Source organism: Oncorhynchus tshawytscha, linkage group LG30, assembly GCF_018296145.1.
Source record: "Oncorhynchus tshawytscha isolate Ot180627B linkage group LG30, Otsh_v2.0, whole genome shotgun sequence".
Taxonomy (NCBI): Eukaryota; Metazoa; Chordata; class Actinopteri; order Salmoniformes; family Salmonidae; genus Oncorhynchus; species Oncorhynchus tshawytscha.
Window position 1 is genome coordinate 38,993,267 of NC_056458.1, and position 22,275 is coordinate 39,015,541.

A 22,275-nucleotide genomic window follows, 5' to 3' on the forward strand; every position below is an offset into this window, starting at 1 on the left:
CCTGGCCTGACCAAATACATAAAGATAAACACAAAATACTTTGACCAGGGCGTGACAGGTTGCAGGTTCATATCAACAAAGAACAAGAATTACAGTATCACAGAGACAAAGGACAAGTTTGTGAGATGCAGGGTACAGTAATGTAAAAATAGGGGTACAAGGAGAAGGAAGAACAGAAAACAAAATTGCAAAGAGCAAAGCAGAGTAGTAATTTCTGATCAATTTTGAGCGACTATGATAGAACATGTTTTCGCTCATCAAAAGACAATGACGGAAAAATATGAATATTTTTTTAGATTCAAAATGTACTTCTCCCTGAGAATTGTATGTTTTGAACAATGTGTTTTCTATTTTTCTGTGTATTGTTTACTGACTGCTTGAGAGTGTAAATCATTTTGATCACTTTGTTTATGATTTGAGAGCACTGTTTGATTTTGAACACAGGTAAAACTGTTTTGAGGCAAATATTTCATTTTGCGAGAGGAGTCAGAGGTTATGTAAATAGTGCTTGAAGATGAGGTTTTGTGTTTAATGTTTTCAGGAAATGGAGCAAGGTTTCAGAAATTGTGTTTTAGCAATTGAGAAAAACTGTAATGTTTTCAGGAAATGGAGCAAGGTTTCAGAAATTGTGTTTTAGCAATTGAGAAAAACTGTAAATACGTGTCCATTAGACACAGGAAAAGAATTTCATACAGAACAAGGGAAAGAGAGAGAGAGAGAGAGAGAGAGAGAGAGAGGGGGAGAGTTATAAATAAAGTTATAAATAAATAAAGAGAGAGAAAGAGAGAGAGAGAGAGAGAGAGGGAGAGAGAGAAGGAGAGAGAGAGAAAGAGAGCCAATTGGTAAATTACATTGAAATGTTTCCATTAGAGTTCTGGTGCGTGAGGCAACCATTTTGTTATTTGTCAGGAATGCCTTGAAAAGGGGGAAAAAAACATGATCATTTTTTGAGTAATTTAGTATCCCCATCAGGCACTCACTGCCACCTGGTTATTATCTTCAACCAGCCTGGGATTCTGATTTGTTTTCTTGGCATGGACGCTCCCTTCCCAGGTCAGTTCATTCTGCCTCACATGCAGTTCAATGTAACCAGAAAATGCCCTTCAGGCCAATTTAGGACCAGAACATCTCACAGTAAGCTATTTGTGGGGTGGAATCACCTACAGAGAAAAGTAATGGACTTTGGACCAGAGGGTTCTAATTAATGTTTGTCCCGAAAAAGGGGTCTTTGATAACGCATAAACAGTAGGTGCCGATATTGGTTTCTGTATTGAAAAGGTAGCCCATAATGCACAACATGATTTCTATATTCTGTTACAGGAAATTGATTATAATTGATCTTTAATTGATTCCCATATTGTGTCTATAATTGCTTCAAATCCAATTAAAATATTCCAACGGCATAATACTGGCTTACAATGTAGTGAACATACTATGACAGAGAATATACTTTGACAGAAAATACATGCCTTGAATCAATATCAGAAAGTCTATTAAATGGCTTATAGCTCTGCTCAACTTAAAGTCAACCCATTCCACTGTGCTGATTGAAATACCGGAACAACTTCAGGTACAAAATCATCCACTTACACAGTCAGACGCACACACGCACGGCGCACCCACACCCACTTACACACAACCAGAACTAAAGCCTTCTCAGAAGTAGCTGACTAAAGCCTGGCGCTGCAGAACAGATGACTGACAGTTCCCATCAGCCAGAGGCTAATGCTCCCTCAGCTGCTGTCGACCGTCAGCCCTTGGGGTGAAATTACACCCCAGCCCGGCCCCATCCCAGCAGCCCCCGCTGAGGAGGCACAAGGTGTGAGGCATCATGGTCACGCCACTGCCTTATGGCTTAACACGCTTCACCTGAAGTTCACTGAGCTGCCTCCCCCTCAGCCACACCATCCCAGGTCTGTAACCTTCCACTAACTGAACCTGCCAGAAGTATGACATATCAGTGTCCTGTAACATAATGTGATGTTTGGAGGGAATGTGTGGACAGTGCTGTTATGTAGAGAGGCCAGGCCGTGGTGTGCAGAAAAGGGATTCTGGGTCGTGGATTACTGCCTGGGTCGTTTGATATGCAAGGTACAGCAGATTGTTGACTAGAGCGAACCCACTGGGCAAAGTGGTTGAATCAACGTTCTTTCCACGTCTTTTCAATCCCAAAATTGAATGTGATTAAGTTGAATCAACATGGAAAACTGATTGGATTTCATGAAGATCAGGGAATTTCGTATTTTTTTCACCCAACATTTAACCTAAATCCAATGACAGGGTGAAATGTTTTGTTAATTTCAAGTTGAATTTGCATTAGTTGACAACTCAATAAAATGTCAATCAGAACTAGACGTTGAACTGATGTCTGTGCCCAGTGGGAAACTACATGTCATGTATGGCAGTAAGACTAATAATAGGTTTGTTTACTGCATGCAGGTGACCTTCCTGGTTAAGTAAAGGACAAAGAGTGGAGAACCGTGCTTGACACATTAAGACAACTACAAAATAAGCATGTCGAATGAAAGACGCAAGACACTTCACTACTTCACTGATGCCAATGAGCATTTTTGGCTAAACCCTTCATTCACTTCAACGCGTGGTTCATCTTCATTGTTGATTTAATGAAGGAATTCCTGACTTGTGATACACGCCACAGGATGTGCAGTGCAGTGAGAGAGAAAATTCACCTTCAATAACAACATCTCTTCCATCAGTGTCTCTGCTCCAGACAGTTTCAGTGACTGCAACAGCTCAGGAGTTAATCCAGCTCCGACAGCTTAATGATAATAACAATATATGCCATTTAGTAGAGTCTTTTATCTGAAGTGACTTACAGTCATGTAGGCTTATATTTTATGGGTGGCCCAGGAATCGAACCTGAGATCTTGGCGTTACGACTGATCCGTGTAAAGGAAAGAATGAATGGGGCCATGTATCGTGAGATTTTGAGTGAAAACCTCCTTCCATCAGCAAGGGCATTGAAGATGAAACGTGGCTGGGTCTTTCAGCATGACAATGATCCCAAACACACTGCCCGGGCAACAAAGCAGAGGCTTCGTAAGAAGCATTTCAAGGTCCTGGAGTGGCCTAGCCAGTCTCCAGATCTCAACCCCATAGAAAATCTTTGGAGGGAGTTGAAAGTCCGTGTTGCCCAGCAACATCCCCAAAACATCACTGCTCTAGAAGAGATCTGCATGGAGGAATGGGCCAAAATACCAGCAACAGTGTGTGAAAACCTTGTGAAGACTTACAGAAAACATTTGACCTCTGTCATTGCCAACAAAGGGTATATAACAAAGTATTGAGATAAACTTTTGTTATTGACCAAATACTTATTTTCCACCATAATTTGCAAATAAATTAATTAAAAATCCTACAATGTGATTTTCTGGATTTTTTTTCTCATTTTGTCTGTCATAGTTGAAGTGTACCTATGATAAAAATTACAGGCCTCTCTCGTCTTTTTAAGTGGGAGAACTTGCACAATTGGTGGCTGACTAAATACTTTTTTGCCCCACTGTATATGGCCCCGTTATTTATCTTACAGTTCTGCCTCTTATCCGCTCGGCGTCCCTTATGCCATAGTTAGTACATATTAATTGTCATTAGAAACTACATTTGTTTAAACAAGTCAGCCATATCAGCTAAGTTTTTTTTAAAGGCAGTAAATGAGGCTGAAGGAACTGTTTCTCTGCCAGACAAGGCTCTGTTGATAGCCAGGTGTAGCTGTGGTAAGGTGTTGGGACTGCTGTCGGGACTCTGCAGTTGGGACAGCTATATTTAGGACCTAACAGTTTGTGGGCATCGTTGGTCACCGTTATAGTGCAATTATGTGGAACTCTATTCCACATCAGGTAACTGTTTTATCTCCCATAGGGCGGCTCACCTTTGGCCCTCACCATTAGGGTTTGGCCGGGGTAGGCGGTCATTGTAAATACCAATTTGTTCTTAACTGACGTACCTAGTTAAATAAAGGTTACATTTTAAAAAATGGAGTAGAATCAGATTTAAAAAACAGATAAAAAACCATCTTATGGAACAGTGGAGGCTGTGAAGAGACACACACACAGGTACAGATACACGCATACACACCCACACTCCAGCACACGTACTCTACACACATGTACATTGTAATAATGTTATATGATGTACTGTTTTATCTTTTGTTTTATGTGTTTGGACCCCAGGAAGAGTAGCTGCTGCCTTGGCAGGAACTAATGGGGATCCCTAATAAACCCCAGGAAGAGTAGCTGCTGCCTTGGCAGGAACTAATGGGGATCCCTAATAAACCCCAGGAAGAGTAGCTGCTGCCTTGGCAGGAACTAATGGGGATCCCTAACAAATACACATACAAATATAAAAGTGAGTGCTGTGCTGCTGAGTCGGGCTCTGGCCAGGACACAGAGTGCATCTGTCTGTCTGTCTGCCTGCCTGCCTGTCTGTCTGTCTACTGGACTAAAGACAGGACTACAGGACTATAGACAGGACTACTGGACTACACACAGGATTACAGGACTACAGACAGAGAGTACACAGGACTACAGGGCTTAAGGACTCCAGACAGGACTACAGGACTATAGACAGGACTACTGGACTACACACAGGATTACAGGACTATAGACAGGACTACAGGACTACTGGACTACACACAGGATACATACAGGACTACATGATTACAGACAGAGACTAGACAGGACTACAGACAGGACTACATGACTACTGGACTACATACATGACTACAGACAGAGCATATACAGGACTACAGGACTAGAGCACTACATACATAGAGTAGACAGGACTACAGACAGGGCTACAGGACTACATACAGGATTACAGGTCTATAGACAGAGCGTAGACATGACTACAGGACTACAGACAGGACTACTGTACCACAGACAGGACTACAGACAGGACTACAGACAGAGAGTAGACATGGCTACAGGACTACAGACAGGGCTACAGGACTACAGACAGGACTACAGACAGAGAGTAGACATGGCTTCAGGACTACAGACAGGGTTACAGGACTACAGACAGGACTACAGACAGAGAGGAGACATGGCTACAGGACTACAGACAGGGCTACAGACAGAGAGTAGACATGGCTACAGGACCACAGACAGGACTACAGACAGGGCTACAGACAGAGTGTATACATGGCTACAGGACTACAGACTGGACTACAGACAGAGAGTAGACATGGCTACAGGACTACAGACAGGGCTACAGACAGAGTGTATACATGGCTACAGGACTACAGACTGGACTACAGACAGAGAGTAGACATGGCTACAGGACCACAGACAGGACTACAGACAGGGCTACAGACAGAGTGTATACATGGCTACAGGACTACAGACTGGACTACAGACAGAGAGTAGACATGGCTACAGGACCACAGACAGGACTACAGACAGGGCTACAGACAGAGTGTAGACAGGGCTACAGGACTACAGACAGGACTACAGACAGAGAGTAGACTTGGCTTCAGGACTACAAACAGGACTACAGACAGAGAGTAGACATGGCTACAGGACTACTGTACCACAGACAGGACTACAGACAGGACTACAGACAGAGATTAGACATGGCTACAGGACTACAGACAGGGTTACAGGACTACAGACAGGACTACAGACAGAGAGGATACATGGCTACAGGACTACAGACAGGGCTACAGACAGAGAGTAGACATGGCTACAGGACCACAGACAGGACTACAGACAGGGCTACAGACAGAGTGTAGACATGACTACTGTACCACAGACAGGACTACAGACAGTGCTACAGACAGAGAGTAGACATGGCTACATGACTACAGACAGGACTACTGTACCACAGACAGGACTACAGACAGGGCTACAGACAGAGAGTAGACATGGCTACAGGACTACAGACAGGACTACAGACAGGGCTACAGACAGAGAGTAGACATGGCTACAGGACTACAGAGGACTACTGTACCACAGACAGGACTACAGACAGTGCTACAGACAGAGAGTAGACATGGCTACATGACTACAGACAGGACTACTGTACCACAGACAGGACTACAGACAGGGCTACAGACAGAGAGTAGACATGGCTACAGGACTACAGACAGGACTACAGACAGGGCTACAAACAGAGAGTAGACATGGCTACAGGACTACAGACAGGACTACAGACATGATTACAGACAGAGAGTAGACATGGCTACAGGACTACAGACTGGACTACAGACAGAGAGTAGACATGGCTACAGGACTACAGACAGGACTACTGTACCACAGACAGGACTACAGACGGGGCTACAGACAGAGAGTAGACATGGCTACAGGACTACAGACAGGACTACAGACAGGGCTACAAACAGAGAGTAGACATGGCTACAGGACTACAGACAGGACTACAGACAGGATTACAGACAGAGAGTAGACATGGCTACAGGACTACAGACAAGATTACAGACAGAGAGTAGACATGGCTACAGGACTACAGACATGATTACAGACAGAGAGTAGGCATGGCTACAGGACTACAGACAGGACTACTGTACCACAGACAGGACTACAGACAGGACTACAGACAGAGAGTAGACATGGCTACAGGACTACAGACAGAGAGTAGACATGGCTACAGGACTACAGACAGGACTACTGTACCTAAGACAGGACTACAGACAGGACTACATACAGAGAGTAGACATGGCTACAGGACTACAGACAGGACTACAGACAGGACTACAGACAGAGAGTAGACATGGCTACAGGACTACAGACAGGACTACAGACAGGACTACAGACAGAGAGTAGACATGGCTACAGGACTACAGACAGGACTACAGACAGGACTACAGACAGAGACTAGACATGGCTACAGGACTACACACAGGGCTACAGGACTACTTTCTCATGCACACACATACCAGATGGCACATTCATAGATTTCTAATTGCACTGCCATTCAGGAGACGAGTCTTTGTTGTTGCTATGCTGAGTGGCCGGCATATACAAACACCTCATCTGAGAGCCAGTCACAACTGCAGTGACTGCAGGGAGGGGGGCAGGGCAGGAGGAGAGGGGGAAAGGAGGAGAGGGGGACGCTGACTGTCGTGTCGCCTGATTGCTCTGCGAGTGCAGCAGGTAATCTCCCACATGACCTTGAGCTCTTATGACATGACCTTGAGCTCTTCACTCAGGACAATCATAACTTGACCAACTGGGCAGCTGAGCTGACCTAAGCACATCTTACAGGGACATCTTCCACTAGCTCGCTCCAAGCGTTTAAAGACCCTGCCAAAAGCATGACCTTCTTCCTGCCTGTTTTTTATTGGATTTGTTGTCCACACAGCAAGCATCGTTTGTTTGTCAGACGGCTCCATTCTTCTACTACAGGCTCCACTACTGAACGTTTCTGCTTATTATCCTCCAAATAGTAATTAAAAGATTCAGTCATAGATAGTGAGTCCCTGCCAGCTGCCGATGCTGCCTGCAATAATGAAGAGATTTCCAGACAGAGGAGAGAGAGAATGAGAGAGAGAGCGATAGAGAGAGAGAGAGCGCGCGAGAGAGAGAGAGAGAGAGAGAGAGAAAGCGAGAGAGAGTGATAGAGAGAGAAAGAGAGAGAGAGAGACAGTGAGAGAGAGACAGCGAGACAGCGAGAGAGAGAGAGAGAGAGAGAGAGAGAGAGACATAAAATACCTGCAGTTCTTCAATGTCAAATTAGGAACGAGTCTAAACTATTTCACATTACTGTTAACAGCAAAATCCCAAATAACCGCGCCTGTGTAAAATTTCAGAGTCATCTGAAGTAATTACCTCAGCTTGGGTAACTAAGAGAGGAACAATACAAAATAGAAAAATTAGCAGCCATTCGAGCCATTGAATGGTTGAATCCCAAACTGGACTACAGGAAGCATGGCAGTTATTTTTCTTCTTTAGCCATACTTGTCAGTCCCTTAGTCCTCCACTTCACTAGCCTCTTCTCTCATCCGAGTCCACACACAGCTAGTTAAGCGGCTGGTCTCAAGTTAGTGCCTTTCCTTTTAGACGCTAACCTCTCCAAGGTGATAAGAGCTGTATCGAGTGCCAAAGACACTCAGGAGCTTTAGTGGTCATCAGCTCCTTTTTAGGGGTCGATACTCACTGGTTTTATGAGCCTATCTCTATATAAGGCAAATATGTGGAAGGAATGGAGCTGTGAAAGCATTCAACTGGTCATAAATGTGCAGTGAATGATTAATAGTGATTCTTGGTGATTCATAGTGAGAGATCAACCAACGTAAAGACAATATGTTTTTTGATGACTAACATCAATATACCTTTACAATGTACTTACTTCAATAAGCCAACACAAGGCACTACCCACAGGATTTTCAAAGACAAATTGAGATAGTCTGAGGTTTTGTTCTACTTCATTGTATTGTGTGTCCTCCTCATTCTAGACGTCAATGTCTTGGCTGGGCAAACACGTATAGATGTGAGATTGGCAAGCGCATTCAAGCTTCTGCCATTTTCAAGGTGAGAGTCCTCTTGCTACAGATAATTAACCACAATATCCTCATAACACTTGTTCCTGGCAATTCCTGTCTTCTTTCACACACACACACACACACACACACACACACACACACACACACACACACACACACACACACACACACACACACATACACACACACACACACAGACACACACACACACACACACACACACACAGACACACACAGACACACACAGACACACACACACACACACACACACACAGACACACACATACACACACAGACACACACATACACACACACACACACACACACACACACACACAGACACACACACACAGACACACAAAGACTTACCAGAAGTTGACAAGGAAGGGATGCTCGAGGTTCCGCATGATCTGCATCTCCTTGAAGACATTGCGGACCTCGTTCCGTTCCACACACTTCAGTTTGTTCATGTACTTCATGGCGTACATTTTCTTTGTGTCCTTTTTCTGCACAATGCACACCTAGAGAGAACAGACAATAGCTGTGCATTCATCATGCTATCAACTGACTTTACTGAATGTGTTTCTTACTGACCATTGCAGTGTTGTTTTACTTATATGTAAACACAAGCTGTAAGAAAGCGCATCCACAGACTGTGAAAGTTGAAAACAACTGTTCTATTGCAACTGTAACTATGCGCATGAACAACAACAACAACAACAACAACAACAACAACAAAAAGTCACAACATGAAATGTCGGTACAAATTCATAATTGTCGATAGACAACTTATTCGTTCGACATGGTGGGATCTTTTGTGTTTGTAAAATTAATGAATTGATAAATGGCGGTGGAATACTTTTATTTGTAAATATTGATATAATAACCATCATATCTAAGTGAACTTGGAGTCATGTGATGATATGGTGTGTGGCCCTCCCACTACAACTCGGAAAACCATGTAGTTTATTAGGCTACAGATTAATGAAATTATGATGAACTTCACAGGCTGGTGAATGTGCAAGGTGACAATAAATAAATATTCACAGGTCTGGTGACATGATGATCGGCTGCTTGGCTACCGTTGTAACGGCTCTCACTGGTGGTAGAAAAAGTAGACGAAGGCGCAGGGTGGAAAGTGTTCATGATTTTAATTCAAAAACCACTCAAACAAAATCGAAAATGAAAAAGCACAGTTCTGTCAGGCAACAGTAACTAAACAGAAAACAAGATCCCACAACCTAATGGTGGGGAAAAGGGCTGCCTAAGTATGATCCCCAATCAGAGACAACGATAGACAGCTGCCTCTGATTGGGAACCACACTCGGCCAAAAACAAAGAAACAGAAAACATAGAATTTCCCACCCGAGTCGCACCCAGACCTAACCAAACAGAGAATAATAAGATTCTCTAAGGTCAGGGCGTGACAACCGTTTAATGAATAAAAACAATCTTGCACTTATCCATAATAATCTAATGTAGGCCAGCCTACTGTTCCTGCAAGCTTTTGGCTAGAGCGCACGTGCCAAGTTCAGAGTGGGGACATTTTTGTGACAAAACCATCTGTAGATTTGAAATGGAAACCCAATTAACTTGTATTTTTTTATTTGGTACATGGGAATTTAACTGCAAAAGTACTTTCTATGTGCACTACGTCATCACACACAGCCTTTTATCCTCAACAAGTCAATTTGATGAAAACACATCTCTGCTGGGAAAATGTGCATATTGTTTTTGTGGACATCTTTGAATATTTACATTAAAATCTTGTCGCCAATTGGATGGAAACCTGGGTTCCCCTTGTCAAGACAAAAAAAAGATGATTTAATGTGTAGATATCTAGTTACATAATAATAGCCATTTAGCCAATGATAATAGCAGTTTCAATACAACCTGCAACAGACTAACCACTTTAATTAGACTTATCTGAGATGCTAGGGCTAAATTCTGTCCTGAAACTAAATGGTGTGTGTGTGTGTTTGAATGATAAGAAGGTCACAGTAGGTAGCTGCTCCTTGACTCAGCAATTTACTAAAACTGACTTACCTTCCCGAAACTTCCTTTCCCGATAGCCCTTAAGATTTGGAAGTGATCGAAATGAACTGTGGAAAAAGAGGAGCATCTGCTCATTTCCATATCAGGGAAACAGCATCACATTAAATCACTATCTTGTTTCTGAATAATGAATAAAGTAGGTATGAGAATATCAAATGCCAATGAAATGACATTAAAAATAATTTACAGTCAGTGTCCTTTTTAAAAGCCTGTGAGGTAGCCTTATAGACTAATATGTAAAAGGTTCTAAACAGGAAGTCAGCTGTTTCATTCAGCTCATTATAATAATGCCACAATCAGATGCAGACAGACTGCCCCTTGATATAAAATGAACTTGGGGAGAGAAAGTAGAGGCAGTTTACATTATAGCCCAGAAGAAGACAATACACTTTCACAAAAAAATGTAAAGACGTTGCATGTTTTCCACTGAACAGAATCAACATTTCCGTTGCCTTTCAGCACTTTCCTGCTCTGAGCCTTACATTTTCCCTCACCAAGTACACTGATTACACTCTCTCCAATTGGAGACAGTTCAATCTTTCCTGCTCTGAGCCTTACATTTTCCCTCACCAAGTACACTGATTACACTCTCTCCAATTGGAGACAGTTCAATCTTTCCTGCTCTGAGCCTTACATTTTCCCTCACCACGTACACTGATTACACTCTCTCCAATTGGAGACAGTTCAATCTTTCCTGCTCTGAGCCTTACATTTTCCCTCACCAAGTACACTGATTACACTCTCTCCAATTGGAGACAGTTCAATCTTTCCTGCTCTGAGCCTTACATTTTCCCTCACCACGTACACTGATTACACTCTCTCCAATTGGAGACAGTTCAATCTTTCCTGCTCTGAGCCTTACATTTTCCCTCACCAAGTACACTGATTACACTCTCTCCAATTGGAGACAGTTCAATCTTTCCTGCTCTGAGCCTTACATTTTCCCTCACCACGTACACTGATTACACTCTCTCCAATTGGAGACAGTTCAATCTTTCCTGCTCTGAGCCTTACATTTTCCCTCACCAAGTACACTGATTACACTCTCTCCAATTGGAGACAGTTCAATCTTTCCTGCTCTGAGCCTTACATTTTCCCTCACCACGTACACTGATTACACTCTCTCCAATTGGAGACAGTTCAATCTTTCCTGCTCTGAGCCTTACATTTTCCCTCACCAAGTACACTGATTACACTCTCTCCAATTGGAGACAGTTGTGGCCTATTTTCACAGCCATGGTAACAGGGACAGAAGGTTATCCCTCTCTCTTTCCACGTCTCCCAGGGTGCCATGCAGCTGCCACCCACTCTCTGTCCCCCTTCATGTGACCTGGCCGGTGCACCCCCCCACCGAGCAGCAACACCCCACATCCCGTCGGAGCAGATGGATTGGATGCGACAGGTAATTATATGTTCAGTTAGTCATGTATCAGTGGCACTTCCCCTCTCCGCTAGTTGTGCTTCACTGTTTACCAGCCCTGCTATTAAAGAAGCACATGGGGCTTCCTCTCTGGAGTGGATATATCATAATATCCCTCGCTTCAGGCTCTGAGCCTAACTGGATGTGATGGGGGCTTAGGGTAGGACAGCTGTGGTCTGACTAGGAGGAGACAGCAGAGCAGTCATGTTAGGTGCAAAGAGGCTGCAGTGTCAGTTAGTTACTCTGTCTATCTGTCTATAACGCTGTCTGTCCCTCCGTCCGTCTGTCTTTCTCTCTCTCTCACTCACACTCTCTCTATAGAGAGGCTATAGCGGAGCCTCACGTACACTGCCGAGCAGCCATGTCTAAGGAAGTCATGTGGTTGCTGTGGCTACTGAAACAGAACCCATGGGTCCCAGTCAACCGGAGCGTGAATAAAGCATGATCACCAAACGGGCTTGTCCAGGGGAGAGAAACAACGGACGGACGGACAGACGGACGGACAGACGGATGGACAGATAGACAGACAGACAGACAGGACAAACAGACAGACAGACGGGCAGACGGGCAGACGGGCAGACAGACAGACAGACAGACAGACAGACAGACAGACAGACAGACAGACAGACAGACAGACAGACAGACAGACAGACAGACAGACAGACAGGCAGGCAGGCAGGCAGACAGACAGGCAGGCAGACAGACAGGGAGGACAAACAGACAGACAGCCAGACAGACAGCCAGCCAGACAGTCAGCCAGACAGACAGCCAGACAGACAGCCAGACAGACAGACAGACAGACAGACAGCCAGCCAGACAGCCAGACAGCCAGCCAGACAGCCAGACAGCCAGCCAGACAGCCAGCCAGCCAGACAGCCAGCCAGCCAGACAGCCAGCCAGCCAGACAGCCAGCCAGCCAGACAGCCAGACAGGGAGGGAGGGAGGGAGGGAGGGAGGGAGGGAGGGAGGGAGGGAGGGAGGGAGGGAGGGAGGGAGGGAGGGAGGGAGGGAGGGAGGGAGGACAAGGCACAGCTTTAGCATGATGGTTAACAGGACAAACAGACAGCTAGGGTGGGGAGGGAGGACAAGGCACAGCTTTAGCATGATGGTTAACAGGACAAACAGACAGCTAGGGTGGGGAGGGAGGGAGGACAAGGCACAGCTTTAGCATGATGGTTAACAGGACAAACAGACAGCTAGGGTGGGGAGGGAGGGAGGACAAGGCACAGCTTTAGCATGATGGTTAACAGGACAAACAGACAGCTAGGGTGGGGAGGGAGGGAGGACAAGGCACAGCTTTAGCATGATGGTTAACAGGACAAACAGACAGCTAGGGTGGGGAGGGAGGGAGGACAAGGCACAGCTTTAGCATGATGGTTAACAGGACAAACAGACAGCTAGGGTGTGGAGGGAGGGAGGACAAGGCACAGCTTTAGCACGATGGTTAACAGGACAAAGTCATGTCCTACCTGTAATACGTAATACACATGACATGATTTTGGTTCCAGGGACAATAGCCAACTGAGTAATACTTTTTTAAATCCAGCAATCAATGTCACATTGAATCCACCAATCAATGTCCCAGGTATTACATTACATCATCAACAGCAACATCATCAGTCCCAGACAGCTGCGCTTATATTCAACCATTATTACCACATCTCTACTGCCGAGTGATGTTTTTAAGATTACCCCAGCGTGAGTCAATAAATAATCACGTCCAGTAATTGACTTCTTTATTGTTGTGATCCATAACTGAATGTGTGTTTGCTGTAAACAGGAACACTTCATTCCCATTCTTAATAGTCTCATAAAGCACTCAGTCCTGTTGATGTACTAAATCTGTCTCTCTGTCTCTCTGTCTTTCTCTGTCTCTCTGTCTGTCTGTCTGTTTCTCTGTCTTTCTCTCTGTCTCTCTCATTATCCCTGTCATTATCCCAGGTGACCAGGCAGTAAATGTGTGTCATTAGAAAAATGAACACACAACTGCAATGTCAAAGACATAACAACAACGTCAAGGAGCACTCCAGTTATTTTGACCTCCCAAGTACGATTCTGAGTCCGACATGACTTTTATTTCTGAGGTGATGACTTTGTTCATAATGGGTAACTTTTCCTTTCTAACAGGTTGATCGATGGCAGAAGCTCAAATAACAGGAAAGAAAACGTTGAAATATGTCTATGACCATTACTCTGGAAACGGTATTAGATAACTATGTGCCTCATGTCACAGCAAAGCATGTCCAAAGTGTACGTTCTAGAAAATATTCAATTGTAGAGATAGAAATAGTACACTCTGTATTCTGTACTCTGTATTCTGTATTCTGTATTCTGTACTCTGTCTGTCTGTCTGTCTGTCTGTCTGTCTGTCTGTCTGTCTGTCTGTCTGTCTGTCTGTATTCTGTCTGTCTGTCTGTCTGTCTGTCTGTCTGTCTGTCTGTCTGTCTGTCTGTCTGTCTGTCTGTCTGTCTGTCTGTCTGTCTGTCTGTCTGTCAAAGCTGACCTACCAATAAATCAGTGGAGGCTGCTGAGGGGAGAACGGCTCATAATAATGGCTGGAACAGAGCGAATGGAATGGCATCAAACACATAGAAACCATGGAAACCATGTGTTTGATACCATTCCACTGATTCCACTCCAGCCATTACCAAGATCCTGTCCTCATCCTGTGCAATAAAGAATCCTACGCTTATGCTCTGTCACCTTCATTAATATGATAGAGATGAACATTTACAGAACTTGTTAGTCCATCGATGAATCTCTTCTCTAGTCTATACTGTGACAGTAACTGTATTCTAGGGAGTGAAGAAGGTTAGTTGTAGAAACCGTACATCATCACAAAATGTAAAACACCCTCAGATGACATATACTTCATTATGTCAAATATAGAGAAAAACATCATGGCTTTAATTAAAGAGGGACCCAGTGAGAGGCCTTGAATAGCTAATGTACTCTGTAGACTCATTGGGGTTTAAATTCATCTAGAGGATATTCAAAGATGTTGAACTCCACTTACAGTACCTAGTATACACTGAGTATTCAGAACATTAAGAACACCTGCTCTTTCCATGACATAGACTGATCAGATGAATCCAGGTGAAAGCGATGATCCCTTATTGATGTCACTTGTTAAATCCACTTCAATCAGTGTAGATGAAAGGGAGGAAACATCTTAATAATTGATGGACATTTCTGTAGGGGTTGATAATGTTTTTGAAAGGGAAAATCAAGTTTGAAATTTCAAATTGGAAATTACAAACTTCAGAAACCTTTTTAAAACTCAAATACACTACAAGCTTTAAATTCCCTGCATTACAGGAAAGTTATAATGCAACAGGGTGATCAAATTAAGATCCTACACCGTACCATTGCATTGTTCAGAAACACATAGCTAACTTTTAAGACTTAATATTAGTAACTGTGGATTTACCGATGCTTACATTTCTGTTTATTTATCTTCATCTGTTTGTTCAATGTGTCATATTCATTTTTGGTATAGAGGCTACTGGAATACACTCAGAGAAGCTTATACAGGCAAAGACAGATCCAACAGGATGAATATCAAATAATCCCCATTGCCCACTTTATAACAGGTTGGCCTGGGTCATTACCAAGGGAGAACGACTGACCCCTCTCATTGGAGCCATAGAAGTTCAAAGCTGACTGCGGTACTGCATAGTAAATGGAAAAATTGCAATCTTCGTGGTGAATCTTCATGTAAATGAAAAAATGTTTTGAAGACATTCATGGTACCAATAATTGGCTTCTAATACACCAGTTGTACAAAACATTAAGTTGCACATCCTTTTGCCCTCAGAACATCCTCAATTCGTCAGGGTATGGACTCTACAAGGAGCCGACAGCATTCCACAGGGATGCTGGCCAATATTGACTCCAATGCTTCCCACAGTTGTGTCAAGTTGGCTTGATGTCTTTTGGGTGGTGGACCACTCTTGATTCACACGGGAAACTGGTGCGTCTGGCACCTACTATCATACCCCGCTCAAAGACACTTAAATCTTTAGTCTTGCCCATTTACCCTCTGAAAGGCACACATACACAATCCATGTCTCAACTGTCTCAAGGCTTAAAAATCCTTCTTTAACCTTTCCCCTCCCCTTCATCTACGCTGATTGAAGTGGATTTAACACGTTTTATTTTTTATTTTATTTCACCTTTATTTAACCAGGTAGGCTAGTTGAGAACACCTTTATTTAACCAGGTAGGCTAGTTGAGAACACCTTTATTTAACCAGGTAGGCTAGTTGAGAACAAGTTCTCATTTGCAACTGCGACCTGGCCAAGATAAAGCATAGCAGTTCGACACATACAACAACACAGAGTTACACATGGAATAAACAAAACATACAGTCAATAATACAGTTGAAAAAAATTAAACAAAAAGTCTATATACAGTGAGTGCAAATGAGGTAAGATAAGGGAGTTAAGGCAATAAATAGGCCATGGTGGCGAAGTAATTACAATATAGCAATTAAACACTGGAATGGTAGATGTGCAAGATGAATGTGCAAGTAGAGATACTGGGGTGCAAAGGAGCAAGATAAATAAATAAATACAGTATGGGGATGAGGTAGATAGATGGGCTGTTTACAGATGGGCTATGTACAGGTGCAGTGATCTATGAGCTGCTCTGACAGCTGTTGCTTAAAGCTAGTGAGGGAGATATGGGTGCAGCTATGGTGACCAGTGAGCTGAGATAAGGCGGGGCTTTACCTAGCAGAGACTTGTAGATAACCTGTAGCCAGTGGGTTTGGGGACGAGTATGAAGTGAGGGCCAACCAACGAGAGCGTACAGGTCGCAGTGGTGGGTAGTGTATGGGGCTTTGGTGACAAAACGGATGACACTGTGATAGACTGCATCCAATTTGTTGAGTAGAGTGTTGGAGGCTATTTTATACAGTGCCTTGCGAAAGTATTCGGCCCCCTTGAACTTTGCGACCTTTTGCCACATTTCAGGCTTCAAACATAAAGATATAAAACTGTATTTTTTTGTGAAGAATCAACAACAAGTGGGACACAATCATGAAGTGGAACGACATTTATTGGATATTTCAAACTTTTTTAACAAATCAAAAACTGAAAAATTGGGCGTGCAAAATTATTCAGCCCCCTTAAGTTAATACTTTGTAGCGCCACCTTTTGCTGCGATTACAGCTGTAAGTCGCTTGGGGTATGTCTATCAGTTTTGCACATCGAGAGACTGAATTTTTTTCCCATTCCTCCTTGCAAAACAGCTCGAGCTCAGTGAGGTTGGATGGAGAGCATTTGTGAACAGCAGTTTTCAGTTCTTTCCACAGATTCTCGATTGGATTCAGGTCTGGACTTTGACTTGGCCATTCTAACACCTGGATATGTTTATTTTTGAACCATTCCATTGTAGATTTTGCTTTATGTTTTGGATCATTGTCTTGTTGGAAGACAAATCTCCGTCCCAGTCTCAGGTCTTTTGCAGACTCCATCAGGTTTTCTTCCAGAATGGTCCTGTATTTGGCTCCATCCATCTTCCCATCAATTTTAACCATTTTCCCTGTCCCTGCTGAAGAAAAGCAGGCCCAAACCATGATGCTGCCACCACCATGTTTGACAGTGGGGATGGTGTGTTCAGGGTGATGAGCTGTGTTGCTTTTACGCCAAACATAACGTTTTGCATTGTTGCCAAAAAGTTCAATTTTGGTTTCATCTGACCAGAGCACCTTCTTCCACATGTTTGGTGTGTCTCCCAGGTGGCTTGTGGCAAACTTTAAACGACACTTTTTATGGATATCTTTAAGAAATGGCTTTCTTCTTGCCACTCTTCCATAAAGGCCAGATTTGTGCAATATACGACTGATTGTTGTCCTATGGACAGAGTCTCCCACCTCAGCTGTAGATCTCTGCAGTTCATCCAGAGTGATCATGGGCCTCTTGGCTGCATCCCTTTCGCAAGGCACTGTAGATGATCGCCGAAGTCGAGGATTGGTAGGATGGTCAGTTTTACGAGGGTATGTTTGGCAGCATGACTGAAGGATGCTTTGTTGCAATATAGGAAGCCGATTCTAGATTTAATTTTGGATTGAGTGACATCAATAAGGGATCATTGCTTTGACCTGGATACACCTGGCCAGTCTATGTCATGGAATGTTTGTACACTCAGTGTATATCCTTCTTGAACAGACTATTTTAAAATCGCACATAGAAGAAGTTATAAGGATAATTTAGTTACTCAATGAGTAGGAGCAGCACTGAGGTAGCCTTCAAAGTCACTTCCCGGAGTAACTCAAAATGAGCATGTTATGTCTCATGAGACCCCATCTTAACCGACTTCATTTGGCTTCACATAGGAATGAATGGTGTCACGTGATCGATGGCTTTGTCCATTCATAAACAGTCATTGGTCATTACTCACTCTCCTCTGTGTCATCGGTGACAGGAGCCTTGTTGGACTGTCCCAGCCCCATGTCTGTTCCCGTATTCCCCAGCCAAGCAGGTCCCTTTCAACTCAGCATGGAATAGCTCTCCCACAGCCAGGGAGACATAGCCTGGAGCCTGGGCTGGACCACCCTACCTAGATACACCAGTCCGTGTATTGGAACTTGGCCACTCTTCTCAGTACTACACGTAGTGGTGTGACTCTATCTTTGACCACCCTCAACAGGAGCCCAACCTATATGGGAGAAAAGCAAACACATACGTATGGTTTGAGACAACACATCATGGTAACGCTCTACTTGTGTTGGGTGGAGAGATTGTCAAGAGATCCTCTTTCCGATTGTGAATTTGCCGAATTCTTCGAAAGAGTATAGACTACTTTCATATAACCATAAGGAAGTTGCTACCTTGGAAACGGGCTGACTAATCAGGCAAGCTAAATACAGTCTTTGAAATGCTTAATTATTGTAGAGTACTCATTCTTCTTTGAGGATAACATAAAATATGAGGATAGAAAATAATACTTTCAGTAAGATTCTTCCTTCCTTTTTTAACAGTAGGTCAGGGGAAAGTCGTTGACGGCACATTGACGGCACAGTGTGTAAGTACATGCTAAGTGCATGGTACAGATGTAGGATCTTAATTTGAGCCAGTTTGCTACAGCATGAAAATAATCTGGCAGCAACAGGAAATGTGAATTCTTACGTGGATTATATATAATGGATTTTTTTTTGTAGGGTTTGATACATTTTTCGTTAGGGCAAATCAAGTCTGACATTTTAAAGTGGAAATTACAAACATTAGAAGCCTTTTTAAACCCTGAATACATTACAATTTTGCATTTCCTGCTGTGCAGGAAAATTCTCAGCAACAAAAGAGTAATCAAATTAAGATCCTACATCTGTAAACAGGGTTGGGTAGGTTACTTTCTTAATGCAATCCATTACAGGTACTAGTCCAACATTGTCCTCAATTTACCTTTTGGATTACCCAAAGAAGGCACATGATGCCAAAACGTTGGTGTTTGTTTAGGTCAGGGTGTGACGAGGGTGGTTTGTGTAGTTTTTGTTTTGTCTAGGGGTTTTGTATGTCTAGGGGTTGTAGTATATCTAGGTGTTTATATGTCTATGGTTGCCTAGATTGGTTCCCAATCAGAGGCAGCTGTTTATTGTTGTCTCTGATTGGGGACCATATTTAGGTAGCCATATTCCTTGGGTATTTTGTGGGTTATTGTCTATGTGTAGCTGCCTGTCAGCACTTGTTATTGTAGCTGCACGTTCATTTTGTTATTTTGTTAAGTGTCCTTCATTTAATTAAAAGAAGAATGTATTCTTATCACGCTGCGCCTTGTTCTCCTCCATACAACCATACAACGATATTTGGAGTGTCATCCTAACGGTGTCTGACTTGTGGTCAGATTTGCTAAGGTGGAACAAACTTGAACTTTTAACTTTTTTAAATGTTAAATTGAATGTAATTGAGAAAACAGAAAGGTGTCAAAGTATTATTTTTATACAAATATCCTTTCTGAATTTAAAAGTAATCCAAGAAGTACTCGTATAGTTTACCAAAAGTATCTGTCATTTTATTACAATGTTTTAGCTTTTAACCTAACTGATTAGTTACAGTAAAAAAATTAAAATAATCAGATTAATTGATTATTACTCACTAGCAGGACATGTAATCAGTTACTCTCCAACCCTGGCTGTAAGTGATTCATCTCAACACCCAGAACCAAATGCAGTCGCTAGACACTGATAATAGATTAAAGACACTAGTAATAGATTAAAGACACTAGTAATAGATTAAAGACACTAGTACTAGATTAAAGGCACTAGTAATAGATTAAAGGCACTACTAATAGATTAAATACACTAGTAATAGATTAAAGACACCAGTAATAGATTAAAGGCACTACTAATAGATTAAAGACACTACTAATAGATTAAAGACACTACTAATAGATTAAAGACTCTACTAATAGATTAAAGACTCTAGTAATAGATTAAAGACACTAGTAATAGATGAAAGACTCTAGTAATAGATTAAAGACACTAGTAATAGATGAAAGACTCTACTAATAGATTAAAGACACTACTAATAGATTAAAGACACTACTAATAGATTAAAGACTCTAGTAATAGATTAAAGACACTAGTAATAGATTAAAGACTCTAGTAATAGATTAAAGACACTAGTAATAGATGAAAGACTCTAGTAATAGATTAAAGACTCAAGTAATAGATTAAAGGCACTAGTAATAGATTAAAGGCAGAAAATAGGTCTAGTTCAAAATTATCCAATGAAGTCCCCCAAACTATAGGTCTACAATACTTATATTTACCCAAGTAGGCTAAATGACCCCCAGAAAAGTGTACTTTATTCAGTTTAATAGATTTCAATTAGCACATGCTACAAAGTAACTATTTATTTACTTTACTAGGCAAGTTAGTTAAGAACACAGTCTTCTTTACAATGACGGCCTAGGAACAAGCTGTCAAGGCTTGTCAGAACGACCGATTTTTACCCTTCGATTTAGGAACCTTTCAGTTACTGGCCCAACGCTCTAACCACTAGGCTACCTGCTGCCTACAAAATAAGTAAGTACAAATAGTTAACTTTCTGAAGGATAATACATAAGTCAACTTTGTTTTCACTGGGGCCATCTCATCTCTCTGTGCAGCCAGCAAAGTGATGAATAATATGAAATTGGAGAACATTAGGTTTCTGCTTCTTCCCAACTTCCTTTGATTTATAGTTTGAGGGTGTAAAATAATAGAAATTCCACAACCCGTCCCCATACCATCCAGGACAGGAGGCATACTGTAGAACTATAAAGGAGGACGCAAAACTTCAGCTCCCACGTACGTAGCTTGCTTGCACAGTTCAATGTCATCCCTACCGTGTAGCTCGAGTCAAATACAGACAGGTACAACAAGCAGTCCGATTCAAACCGGCATTTCTGACCATATATGTGTCATTCTAACGATAACTTCGTTTCAAATTGAACATAGTGAAAATTACTTAGTATGCACAGCACAAAGCCTGTCTTCTTCTAGTTTACTGCAATATCATCCCATGTATGATTCAGCCTACCGTGGGCATTCAGAAGAAAAAGACTGCACTCACTCTATTACAACTGGATGTAGGCTGAATGCAAACTTAATATTTGCAGTTGAGTGGTAGCCTGGCGGTAGGCTACAAACGAACTAACATTTGTGATTTTGCAGTCCAATATGAATGTCATATATGGTATCCTTGATAAGGTCACCCTAGTCAATTTAAAAGACATATTCCAAACTACTTCCAGTGAGCGATGCTGAAGTAGCCTAGATAATGAAACCGCATTGCCGACTTTGAGCGGGGTAGATGGAGGGCATTCCGCTTAGTATCCAGTGATACAATAGAAAGCTTGCGCTGAATAGTCATTCAAGCAGACAACATCACAACCTACCTTCAAATGCCGCGGGCCTTTGAGAGAAATAACATGTCCAGATAAAATATAAAAGGTAAGCCTATTTAAAAATCTGAGAACAGCTCACGGCATCAATTGTTTGAGGACGACGCATGCGGATACCTGCCACGACCCACGAACAGGACTGTCTGAAACGATCAGGGAAAGATGCGCAGATTGATTGCCAAAAAAAATAAAAGTGCAATGAAAGTTGTCTTATTTTCTAAACTGTTCTCTCAAAATTATTATTGACACTGAGGATATCATTGTATCATGAAGCAGAAACAGAAAACTGTTACATGTTGCACGAGTTCAGCAGACGACAGAATAAGGCAGACATCAGTTTAGACTTCACACACCAGTACCTCGACTGGACTACAGGCTACTTGGCGCTACGCTGTTTACGCTTCGAACACACCGACAGGGTTTACGCAAAATAGTA

The 22,275-nt window shown here is 42.6% G+C and overlaps 1 protein-coding gene across 1 annotated transcript in view; it reads right to left on the reverse strand.

Moving 5' to 3' along the window:
- The window catches only part of LOC112228323 (serine/threonine-protein kinase 32A-like), an 88,807-nt gene extending 66,569 nt beyond the window's left edge, over positions 1–22,238 (reverse strand). The window contains exons 1-4 of the mRNA XM_042309620.1: positions 21,834–22,238; positions 18,357–18,614; positions 10,523–10,578; positions 8,846–8,997 (exon numbers count right to left, since the gene is read on the reverse strand). Of these exons, the coding sequence (XP_042165554.1) occupies positions 8,846–8,997; positions 10,523–10,578; positions 18,357–18,408 (260 nt within the window). The 5' untranslated portion in view covers positions 18,409–18,614; positions 21,834–22,238. The remainder of the gene's footprint in view (positions 1–8,845; positions 8,998–10,522; positions 10,579–18,356; positions 18,615–21,833) is intronic.
- Between the last annotated feature and the right edge of the window lie 37 nt (positions 22,239–22,275).